Source organism: Centropristis striata, chromosome 21, assembly GCF_030273125.1.
Source record: "Centropristis striata isolate RG_2023a ecotype Rhode Island chromosome 21, C.striata_1.0, whole genome shotgun sequence".
Taxonomy (NCBI): domain Eukaryota; kingdom Metazoa; phylum Chordata; class Actinopteri; order Perciformes; family Serranidae; genus Centropristis; species Centropristis striata.
The window spans coordinates 26333354-26345740 of NC_081537.1; the positions used below are offsets into that span (position 1 = coordinate 26333354).

Sequence of the window (12387 nt, forward strand, 5' to 3'; positions counted from 1 at the left end):
AAATAAAAATAAAATGAAAATAAACTGATATAAGTCATCTCACTTGTTTTATACAGCGTTAGGGTAAGAATAATGAAATAGAGTTTTAAATTTAAATTAAAATACATTTAAATAAAACAAAATAAATGTGTATTAAAATAAAATATAAATATGAAAGTAAAATAATTTGTCTCACCAGTCTTGGATCGGTTCGTCTGCCGCAGCAGATCAGAAAACGGTTTGACCAGATTTCCTGCGAACAGGACGAAGAGTCCTTTGAGTCTCTCCGCGATGAAGTTGGACAGCCGGTAGAACGTCAGCAGACGCTCTTTACTGTCAGATTTACTCCAGTCGAACAGCTGCAGGAACAATTAAAAACAACACCGGATCTGAGTTTCGGGCAGCAATATTTGAAACACAACAGGTCAAATCATACTGTTCCAACCCCTCACTGCCCTCTTTGGATTGTACTCGCCATGCAATGTGCCTAAGTCCACACAAAAAATCATCCCATTCACCACATTACTTGCTCGAACACTCATTCTTTTAAAATGGTCCCACTCTTCCCCCCCGACTCATAATAAATGGATTCAGGACGTTCTGCAGTACATTACACTAGAGAAAATTAGGCTTTCCTTAAAAGGGTCCTCAAGCAGTTTCTTTTTAATTGCTATGTATCTATAGCCTGGGTATACCCAGACTGCCTTGCGCGCTCGAATTTCATTTCGAACCTCCATCCAGTCTGGCAACCAGGGAGGTTTCTTAGCCCTGTTTTAGGGATCCAATCACAGAGCGGGGAGGGACGGCAAGACAATGACGCGTACTACCCAGCACTTGGAAGCTTGTAGTTTTCTTACTGATCCAACATGGCTGCTGCAGACGCGAAACTCTCTTTAGCTGTAGACGGTGTTTTAAATAGTTTAGAGCGAAAGTTGAAAGGCGAAGGGTCTCTCGGCGGCTCCGCTGTCCCCCGGCTCGTAGCGAGATCACCGGCGTTATGGTAGCGGGGCGAATAGCGGTAGCGGGGCGAATAGCGGTAGCGTTACGCTAGAACTGGAGAAGCAAAGCAGCAAGCAACACTCTCTCACAGACAACAAACATCCATTTCTCGCTCTACGTACGTCATCTGGTATAACTGATCTGATTGGCTAAGAGCTACCTACAGATGATTTTGATACACATTCTAAGCGCCCAATAAACGGCTCTGGAGGATCGTAAACCACACCTCCTCTACAGAGAAATGAACGGCTGGTTTCCAGACTAATCTCATTTGTGATTAGTCTGGTGTTAGCCAGGCTAATGTATCTATATTTTTCCTTAGTATTATGTCTATTTACTTTCTGTTTATGTCATGAGTGTGAATGGATTGAATGTGTGTGGTTCAGGGTGGCTACACCTGATATGGGTACATAAGAACTGGATCCTTAACCAGTTCTGGAATCATTGTCTTTTGTAAGAACTGAGATCCTGACTGTTTGTAAGAAAGAAAAAAAAACAATAAAGAAAGTCTGGATAAAAAAACAACACCGGGTCACATGATCGGCCGTCAGCCGGGAGCGAAATCGTGACAACAGAACGGCGCCGATGTTACCTTGAAGAAGAGCGGCCTGAATGTGACCTCGGACAGTTTCATCACCATGGCGAGCAGACAGTCGATCACACAGCCTTCGATCTCCGCCGTCTTCTGCAGGTCGCCCTGAACACAGGAAAGTAAAATCAATGTAAACATTCTGCATTTCAAAAAGTTGAGAAAATTCACCTTCTGATTAACCCATTTAGGCCTAAAACGCCTGGAAAACCTCTGGGTGATTTTAAAATCACCCCCTAAAACCTGAAGTTTTTCTGGAAATTCAACAGAAGTGTCAACGCTTCCTACTAAATAATCGATTTTTCAGCCTCTGTAGCAGATAGAAGTGAAATTCAAAAAGTATTTGAGAGCTTATAGGTGTGGCTTTCATGACAAGTTGAGTTTATTTGTCCAAACCTTCAATAAAGTTTTTTTTTTAAATCAATGTGTTGCATTGCGACACTCCCACATGTATTCTGATGCATTCCATTGGCCAAGAGACCGAAAATAGGTGGAAAAAACTACAAATACTACAAAATGACATATCCACTTTCCCAGTTTTAATGGTAGAATAACGCAACAGCGCCCTCGGTTTTAATGGTAGAAATGTGGTAATGCTTTCCCGGCTTAAATGGGTTAAACGAAAAATAAAGAAGAAAAACAGAAGGTGAATCAGTTTTTTTGTGTGGAATCAGATTTCTCCTGACAAGAAGATAATAACTAATAAATAATATAAATTATGTAAAATAAAATAATGCATTGAATTAAATTAAAAAAACAAAACAAAGAAAAAAAAGTCAGGTCAAATTAATTTAATTAAAAATCAAGTTTAATTTTTGTACAATAAAATATATTAGAATTGAATTAAATCAAGGAGAATAAAATATATCAAAGTAAAATAAAATACAATAAAGTATTATAAAATAAGTGAAAATAATTGAATGAAAATAAATGAAGTAACATAGAATAAAATAGAATAAATATATATATATATATATATATATATATAAATGCAGCATATTAAAATACAAAATTAATTAAGTTAATAAAGTAATAATTTAATCATTACCATGAACAAAATTAAAATAAAGTTAATTAAAATTGATTAAAGTTATTAAATTAAGTAGCATAAAATATAACATAAAATAAAAAAATGTAACCGCCAAAGTCTAATTTAAACAGGAATGAAGTTATTAAGTTGATTGAATTCAAAATAAGTCAATATTTTAACTACTACAATGAATAAAATCAAATCAAATCAAATCTAAATTCATTAAAAAGTAATCTTATTAAAATAAAGTAAAATACATTAAAGCATCATAAAATTATCAATCAGAATGAATCAGAATTTTTTTTTAAAATATAACAATCAAAGTAATAATAAAATAAAGCAAAGTAGAATATAATATTAATAATATTACAGGTCCATCTCAATAAATTAGAATATCATAGAAAAGATTATTTATGTCAGTAATTCAATACAAAAAGTGGAAATAACACATTATATAGATCCATTACACACAGAATGAAACATTTCATGTCTGAATTTATTTCATTTCTGCTAATTATAATGATGATGGCTTACATTTGATGAAGACCTAAAATTCAGCGTCTCAAAAAAATATAATATTACAAAAGACAAATTCAAAAAAGTATGTTTAATATGGAAATATTGGCTTCTGAAAAGTATGTCCATCTCTATGACTCAATACTTGGTTGGGGCTATTTGACTTGAACTACTGGAAATTTACTTTTCCATCATATTCTAATGTATTGAGATGCACCTGTATAAAGTAAAAAATCATCAGACTGACCTGACAGTGTTCGGCTCTGAAGTCGAGCGCTGTGAGGAAGAAGGAGGTGAGCTCTGATTGGTGGAAGTTGAGCTGCTCTTTGTCCATGTGACTGATGTGTTCCTTCAGGATGCTCATCAGCGCCACCAGCTGGTCCTGCAGGGAAACATTCACTCATCAATATCTCATCATCCTTTCTTTAATTCACTGAAAAACCTAATTTAATTATCTTAAAAAATAATTTGACAGCTGTGTTTTTCCATTTCTTTAAATACAAATACTGTAAAATAATTTGAAATATAATGTGGCGGAAGAACGATTCATTGATCAATTGGCAGATTAATGCCAATTTCAGATACTCAGCATTGGGAATGTTGTTCAGTAGTTGTTGTTGTTAAGTGCACTAATATGTGAATATTTCCTGTTTTCGAGTGCGGACTACATTTAGTGGATCCCACCTTCCTGTCGATCACCATGCTGCTGTAGCACCTGCTGACTGTGGGCAGTAGGACCCTGGGGGGCAGCTTGGTGGCAAGGGTGCTCCTGAGGGAGGCGAGACGAGACGACAGCTGAGTGGCAGCCGAGGAGGATGAAGACGAGGAGGAGGAGGAGTCTACCAGCCGGGTCAGCCGGCACACCTGCAGGAACAGGAAGAGGAACATTTATCCTCCAAAATAAAAGAACACATTTATATTTCATTTACTTCAAGTTTATACGGATGTGTCCGGGTGTGTGTACAGGTGTGTGTCCAGGTGTGCGTCTGGGTGTGTCCATCTGTGTGTATAGGTGTGTCCAGGTGTGTGTCCATGTGTGTCCAGGTGTGTGTTTGGGTGTGTGTCCTAGTGTGTCCATCTGTGTGAACAGGTGTGTCCAGGTGTGTGTTTGGGTGTGTGTAGATGTGTGTCCGGATGTGTGTAGAGGTGTGTCTAGGTGCGTTTTCGGGTGTGTGTCTAGGTGTGTCCAGGTGTGTGTACAGGTGTTTGTACAAGTGCGTGTCCAGGTGTGTGTCAGGGTGTGTCCAGGTGTTGTCTACAGGTGTGTGTACAAGTGTGTGTCCAGGTGTGTGTCCAGGAGTGTCTACAGGTGTGTGTTCGGGTGTGTCCAGGGGTTGTCTACAGGTGTGTGTACAAGTTTGTGTTCAGGTGTGTTTATAGGTGTGTCCAGGTGTGTGTAAAGGTGTGTGTTCGACTGTGTGTCCAGGTGTGTGTTCGACTGTGTGTCCAGGTGTGTGTAAAGGTGTGTGTCCAGGTGTGTGTTCGGGTGTGTCCAGGGGTTGTCTACAGGTGTGTGTCCAGGTGTGTGTCCAGGTGTGTGTCCAGGTGTGTATAGGTGTGTCCAGGTGTGTGTTCGGCTGTGTGTCCAGGTGTGTGTAAAGGTGTGTGTCCAGGTGTGTATAGGTGTGTGTCCAGGTGTGTGTCCAGGTGTGTGTAAAGGTGTGTGTCCAGGTGTGTATAGGTGTGTGTCCAGGTGTGTGTCCAGGTGTGTGTTCGGCTGTGTGTCCAGGTGAGGTACCTGTGCGGTGGTGTCCTGCAGGTACGGGCTGATGAAGTGTGGTAGTGTCTCTGTGACACGCTGCAGGGCGGTGACGGCGCTCAGCAGGTAGATCTCGTTGGTCAGTAGCTGCTTCCTGTCGGTCACGGCGTGCAGCACCGCTGGCATCAACCTGTGTCACACAGACACCGGGGCATACAAACCTCTCAGTACTTTTTACTGATAATATTTGCATACTTTTACTTCTGAATGCAGTATTTTCTCACCGTGGTAACTGTGGGATGGCGAGAGCCTTCAGCGTGCTGACGACCTCAGCGATGCAGAGCAGAGCGCTGCCCGTCACGTTCTTCTCCTCGTCCGTCGCCGTGACGATGTCGACGGTCTGCAGCAAGACGGGGACGAATGTCTGCTGGTGGTCGGCGCCGAAGCTGCGACAGAGCAGCTTGAGGCTGTAGAGCGCCGTCTGCCGGTTGATGGCCTGCTCCGCCTCCTGCTCCGCCTCCACCGCCTTAACGGGATTTTTACCCAAAATTCTCAGGAGGTCGTCGGTCAGCTGCAACATCACAGTGACCTGAGACGGAGAGACAGAGGAGTGAGATGAGTCAGATTGTTTGTTTAACTTACAATGTTAACAGTTGTGTTACATAATTAATTTTTAAAAATAGTAATAATGTATTATAACTATTATTTCATAACAGTTATAATATATTAGAATATTATTTTATAAATGAAAACATGTACACATAACATGTTACTTTTTAAAAATTATAATTATAACAACTATTATTTTATAACACTTAAATGCCAGAATATTATTATTTCATGAATGATAACATTCAAGATTATTATTTCATAACTTTTATAATATGTAAGAATATTATTTATTTTATAATATGTTTGAATATGTTAGATTATTTTTGTTTCATAACAGTTGTAATAAGTTAAATAATTGTAATCTTACAACTGTAATGATAAATTAGATTTTTATTATTTTGTAACAGTTATGGCATTATTATTATTATTTAATACTTGTTGTAATAACTTGGATAATTAGTAATTTACGGATCAGTTCTAACATATTACATTATTATTATATTACAACAGTTATAACATGTTATTATTATTTTATAACCACTGTAATAAATTAGATTTTTTTTAACCATTACAGCATTAGTATTATTTCCTAACGATTGTAACAAATTATATTATTGTTATTATTATCAGTTATAACATGTTAGATTATAATCATATTATAAAAGGTATAGCATTATTATTTTCGAATGTTGTAATAAATCAGATTATTATTATTATTATTATATAACTGTTAATAAATTAGCTTATTACTTATTTACAGAAGAGTTCTAACATGTTAGATTATTATATTTTTAACAGTGATAGTAATATTATTAACTGTAATAAATGTAATGTGTAATATGTGACCTGCTGCTGGTCCCAGTGCGTGCGGTTCTGCAGCTTGTTGTTGAGCAGCTCCATGGCTTTCCTCCTGACGGACGCCAGCTGATTTCCCATCAGCCCCCTCATCACCGCGATGAAGGTATCCGCGGGCAACAATGAATTCACCTGGGCGACAGCAGATGATCACATCAGTGTGATAAATGCCAGAATAAATATCCGGAAATAACTTTAATCAGATTATTATATTCACTTTGTCCAGAACGTCGTAGGCTTTGTTCAGCAGAACTCTCCAGAACTTTGCCGTTGGTTTGTCGGCGTTGTCCTCCACGCAGCGAGCCACGCTGTGGATGTAACGCAGGATCTCCTCCAGCAGCCTGAAGCGAGCAATAGATCAATCAGTCAATCAATCAATTAAAATCAGGGTTCGTATTCAAGCACTTTTCAAGGACTTTCAAGGTCCATTTTCAAGCTTTTCCAGTACTTTTTAACGGTTGTAAAAGGGGTCATTTCACTTAACCATACCACCAGCAATGGTATTACACTTTTAACAACTAAAAGTAGTTTGCTAGTCTCATAAAACATACTGGTATGGGAATCTAGGGGCTAGCAGCAAAAGTAAGCTCACAAAAATCATCAACCTGCAGCTGGTGGAACTAAACACGACCCAAACTAGGAGGAAAGACCCACAAATAGGCTACTTCAGGAGCCCTCACATCCACTAGGAATTAGAAAAACTCCCTTCTTCGGTAAGAAGATACAGGGTAGAGCAACAAGAAGCATCTCAGAAACAAGAAGACGCAGGCGGAGCGGTCTTCATTTCAGATAGACTATAGGCTATTCAGTTTATATATTTTTTTCCATTGAAAATGCGATTATCTATAGTCAGATTGCAAGAGAAATACAGTAAGAATTTCAAGCATTTACAAGCACTTAATCCAAAATCCAAGCACTTTTCAAACCTTGAATTTCAACATTAAAATTCAAGCATTTTCAAGGATTTCAAGCACCCGTACGAACCCTGTAAAATTAATGTTTTCATTTTTATTCATGTTTCGAATGTTTGTTGAGAGAAACTCACGTCTGCTGCAGTGGCTGCAGAGACTGGTCCACTTCTTCTCCTCCGTCTGCAACCTGAGACACACACACACACACACAGAACATGTAATCCTGCAGAAGTAAATCCGTTTTCTTCAGCTTCCTTGTATTCTAACGTTCCTCTCTCTAAAATGTCTCTCCACCTCTCTGTGACCGCTCTCTCACCTTGCCGATGAAGCTGGAGGAGCCGAGCAGCTGAGCCATGAAGGAGACGCAGAGGAACTTGAAGTGTCGGAGCTCTTTGCTGCTGTGAGCCTCCACGCTGAAGATGACCTCCTCCACCTTCTCCTCCTCCTCCTTCTTCTTCTTCTGGGCTCCTCGCTGGCCGACGGAGCGTTTCACTGGAGCTGCAAAGAAACAACCAGAGTCAAATATCCTACAGTGACTTTTCCTCTTTGTTCTGAGTGAATTACTTCAAAGTTATTCAGTTTATAAACCAGAGGAATGTTGACATTTTTCCTTGCTGTCAGACACCTCTTTCTGTTATCTATGCTGTATTCAAAGAGACTCCATTGAAAAAAACAGCAATTTTAGCTGACAGAAAACAGGAGCTGTTGGTCCAAACTGTTAGTGTGTTTGTATTTCATGTCTCACACCTTAAAACACCGAAGTCACACATTAGTCTGCCTCGATCTCTTAGTTTGTTTGTTCCAGACACTTAAAAAAAGTCACACAGTAAAACGAAAAAAACTGCAAGCCACAGTTTTAAGAAGTGCCTGAATAACTTGACTTCAGGAGTTGTTTGAGTTTGTGACGCTGCAGGAGTTTTAACGAGCAACTGACCGTCATCTTTGTCGTCCGGCAGCTGCAGCAGGAAGTGGAGGATGTTGATGAGGGAGGTGAGCTGGTCGGTCACCTCGAACTGACAGCAGAGAGAGATCCAGAAGTCCACATCGCTCTCCAGAGCCGCGTCCTGAACACACACGGAAAACACATGCAAAAACAAGTAAACACACGTTAATGCTCACACGATGCTAACAAACACACAAAGTTTATTCACTCTGAAAGACAGTAAAATGTCTTTGTACTTCCTGTCTCTCTGACAGTTAAATGAATGAAGAAACACTTCCATAATAAAAGCACGTCTGCTATAAAAACATCATTGCTTTTTACAACGCTGCTTGCACGCAGAAGAATTTTATTACACTGGAAATCTAAAAATCCACCTAGTGTGTCTCTGTGGTTTAATGACTTAATGCAGTTCATACAGTTAGAGAAAATAAAATACACTCTCAGGGGATCTAGGGATGAATTATTTTCTCTTTGGGATCCAGTGCTGACATACTTGGATAAAATTAAGGTTGTGCCCACTTAAGGCGACCTAGCAGCCCTCTAGCATTTGCATTTACACTTGTGACATTCATCCATGTGAACTGTAGTGTGTAGTACATCAGCAATGGTGAGCCTCGGTTTTTTTTGTATTGTTTTTCTTACTATAAGTATAAATATTATTGTTATTGCAACCATCATTATCCTTCATATCTTCTGGATGAGTGTCCTACATGTTTATTTTTAATGTTGTTTTTTTTTGTTTGTTTTTTGGGGGGGGTAATTAATTCATACAAAAAAAAAAAATGATGTGGGCATTGGTCCAAAGTTTTCTTTTGTGAATGTTGTATTTATCTACTGTAATGTCCTGTACTATCAGCGCTCAATAAAAATAAACATAAAAATAAAATTAAAAAAGGATGTCTGCAGGAGATATGTGTCGTCTCAGACCGCTTCCTCTCACCTTCTCGCTGGCAGTGCTGGCGGTCTGTGTGGCGTGCAGCTTGAACAGGAGCAGCATCAGGACCCAGAGGAAGCGGTCGGCGCCAAGCGTGGTCATCAGCTGACTGAGGATGGGCAGCCGCCGGTGGTCGGGCACGTGAGGGAGGGCGTCGGCAAACACGTGCACGATCCTCGCCACCACGGCGAGCACACGAGACGAAGAGCTGCCGTCTGAGAGCTGGTGGGCCTGAAGAGGAAGAGAGGAGGAGAGAGAAGAGTTGATCCACAGGGTTAATTCCTTTTTTTATATTTCCTTTACTTTCCCTTTGATTTATGTATTATTTATTTTATTTTGAAATTCAAAACCTTTTTTTTAAATGTATTTAATTATTTCATTTATTTATTTAAATAATATTTTTTCTTTCGAACTCCAATTTCTTATTGTATTTCTTTAAATACTGACCTTGTAAATACCTTGTAGAATATTGTATATATAGATAACATTTTATTCCAGTTTTTCATAAATGCTGTTGTGGTTCAGAAAGAATTACCACGAGGTCCAGACTTGATTTATAAATTACATCTACAGTCATGGAAAAAATTATTGGACCACCCTTGTTTTCTTCAGTTTATTGTTCATTTTAATGCCTGGTACAACTAAAGGTACATTTGTTTGGACAAATATAATTTTAACAATGAACATAGCTCAGAAGAGTTTAATTTAATCTAGACATTTTCATGGTTTTCTTGAAAAATGATTTTGGTTATTATCAATAAAACCATGAAAATGTCTAGATATCAGCTCTTAAATTAAACTCATATCAGCTATTTTTGTTGTTATCATTATATTTGTCCAAACAAATGTACCTTTAGTTGTACCAGGCATTAAAATAAACAAGACATTAGAGAGAACAAGGGTGGTCTAATTAAGATCAGAAGAATTCAGACTTGACTAAAAACATTAAAAGTAAAAATTAAATTCAATCAAATAACTAAGACTAATATCTGACCAATAAAAATAAGATCTGATTTAAAACCAGTAAAGTAAAAATAAAATTGAAAACTGCATTTTGTATTTATTACTACTAAATAAACAGTTTAGTAATGAAGAAAAGGGGTGGTCTAATAATTGTTTCCATGACTGTACATTAGGGTTGTCAAAAGTATCGATACTCAAAAAAGTATCGATACTAAAGCGCTGTATCCGGATATGATACTCATTTTCAAAAGTATCGATAGTATCGATATTGTTATGTGTGTAAAACATAGGAAGGAAGGCAAGGAAAGCCAAGGAAGGCAAGGAAAGTTTTTTTGTTTTTTTTATCAAGCTTGCCTAATATTGTGCACAACATACAACCTCAAAATATTGTTCTAATTGTTATTGTTTATTGTATTTATTTATTTTCTGCACTACCTCAGACCTGAAGCTTGTTATCACAGTTGCAATTTCTTTTTGCACTACTGTTTTTTATTATAAATATTTAACCTGTGGTTCTGTTAATTTTTACATGTTGCATTTTTCTTGTTAATAAAAATATTTCTGTTAAATTCTGGGGTCTTTGTTTTTATCCTTGTGGTATCGAAAATGGTATCGAGTATCGAATATTTTCCTGAGTATCGGTGTGGAGTTGAAAATTTTAGTATCGTGACAACCCTACTGTACATAATGTCTTTTAATAATGCGTCTCTGACCTTGATGAGGGCAGGGATGACCATCTGCACCGTCTTGTCGATGACCCTGAAGCTGTAGGCGTCGTCGAGACGCAGGATGTTGGCGCCCATGAAGGTGAAGATGGGCATGATGTTGTGCAGGACTTTCTCCTGGAGGGTCAGACACATTCACATGATGCTCAGCAAACTGATCATTTCAATTTAAGTGAAAAATGTCTTGCTGGATTTCTTGTTGTTTTTCTGGTTGTTTCTAATCTCTCACGCTGTATATCTGTATATTTATTTGTATATCTGTTGTGTTAGGATACAGAAACTCACGGGGAAGATGGCAGCGGCGGCGCCCAGCAGCAGCAGAGCGTGGTGGTGAGTCTGCGGCACGTCGGACGCTCTGACGCACTGAACCACCAGCTCCACGCTGAACTTATCTTCATCCAGGACGTCTGCAGAGGAGATCAGGAGACAGTCAGTTTGTGGCAACAGTCAAGTTATTGTTAGGGTTTAATATTTCTTGTTCTGTGGTGAAGCTGTGACCTACCGGGCCCCACCGCACCCCCGTCAGGAGACAGTTTGTGGAGGACGTTGAGCAGACAGCTGAGCAACAGCTGTTTAGTGTACTCCATGTTGGTGTGATCATCAGGACACGCCTCTAGAGTCCTGAAGACACACACACAAATACATGAAAGCAGCTGCAGGTAACTTTAATTTTGTGTCGGGTTTGGTGGTCCCTGTGAACAAAAGTGAGTGTTTCCACGAGCACCAGACTCCCTTTAAAACATGTCTAATTTTACTGCATCAGGGTCTGACAGTCTGCCCTCCTCAGTCCTGGTTCCTGTTCCAACACATTTTCATGGAAATTATTGGTAAAGTTTCAAACCTTTAAAAAGGTAATTTGGTAAATTTGTTTTTTAGCCGTTGGTTAAATACCACATTTAAAGACATAAGCCGTGTTTCCTTTAGGGGGAAGAGTGGCCACCGAGAAAGTCTCAGGCCACGCCCTCTCAAATGTCCACTCACTCAGGGTGCCTCCATTACAAAAAGGCTCCAGAGGGATTTACAAGACCGGAGGTGACGTATGGTCTTCGATCGACGCTTAACCACTTAGCGACAGTTTTTGACTGTGATCCGTGATCACATACGCAACAGATTCATCAACTATTGAACGGGCGGTCAATAAGCAACTTTCAGAATTCCTCCTACAGAACAATCTTCTTGATCCAAATCAATCTGGTTTCAAAAGCGGTCACTCAACTGAAACTGCTCTGTTGTCTGTGACAGAAGCCTTAAAAGAAGCAAGAACAGCAGCAAAGTCCTCAGTTGTCATTCTGCTTCACTTGTCTGCTGCGTTCGACACAGTTAACCATCGTATCCTCCTCTCTACTCTCTCTAAAATGGGCATCTCTGGCTTGGCTCTGTCCTGGTTTGACTCCTACCTGACATGACGCTCATTCAGTGTATCCTGGCATGGACAGTTGTCTACTTTGTCTTGCCTCACCACAGGGGTTCCCCAGGGCTCAGTGCTGGGACCCCTGCTATTCGCTATCTACACCACCTCTCTGGGTCAGGTTATCCGCTCACATGGCTTGTCCTATCACTGCTATGCAGATGACACTCAGATCTGTCATTTCCTCCTGATGACCCATCGGTCTCTGCACAGGTCTCTGACTG

At 39.4% G+C, this 12387-nt stretch overlaps 1 protein-coding gene across 2 annotated transcripts in view; it reads right to left on the reverse strand.

Moving 5' to 3' along the window:
• The window catches only part of heatr1 (HEAT repeat containing 1), a 39928-nt gene that overhangs the window by 3306 nt on the left and 24235 nt on the right, over positions 1 to 12387 (reverse strand). For both annotated transcript variants that reach the window (XM_059324194.1, XM_059324193.1), the window contains exons 27-41: positions 11258 to 11376; positions 11041 to 11162; positions 10744 to 10872; positions 9074 to 9298; positions 8125 to 8254; positions 7507 to 7688; positions 7325 to 7377; positions 6497 to 6620; positions 6271 to 6411; positions 5097 to 5401; positions 4852 to 5002; positions 3798 to 3977; positions 3361 to 3495; positions 1571 to 1675; positions 176 to 338 (exon numbers count right to left, since the gene is read on the reverse strand). In XM_059324194.1, coding sequence (XP_059180177.1) covers positions 176 to 338; positions 1571 to 1675; positions 3361 to 3495; positions 3798 to 3977; positions 4852 to 5002; positions 5097 to 5401; positions 6271 to 6411; positions 6497 to 6620; positions 7325 to 7377; positions 7507 to 7688; positions 8125 to 8254; positions 9074 to 9298; positions 10744 to 10872; positions 11041 to 11162; positions 11258 to 11376 — 2264 coding nt within the window. The remainder of the gene's footprint in view (positions 1 to 175; positions 339 to 1570; positions 1676 to 3360; positions 3496 to 3797; positions 3978 to 4851; positions 5003 to 5096; positions 5402 to 6270; positions 6412 to 6496; positions 6621 to 7324; positions 7378 to 7506; positions 7689 to 8124; positions 8255 to 9073; positions 9299 to 10743; positions 10873 to 11040; positions 11163 to 11257; positions 11377 to 12387) is intronic.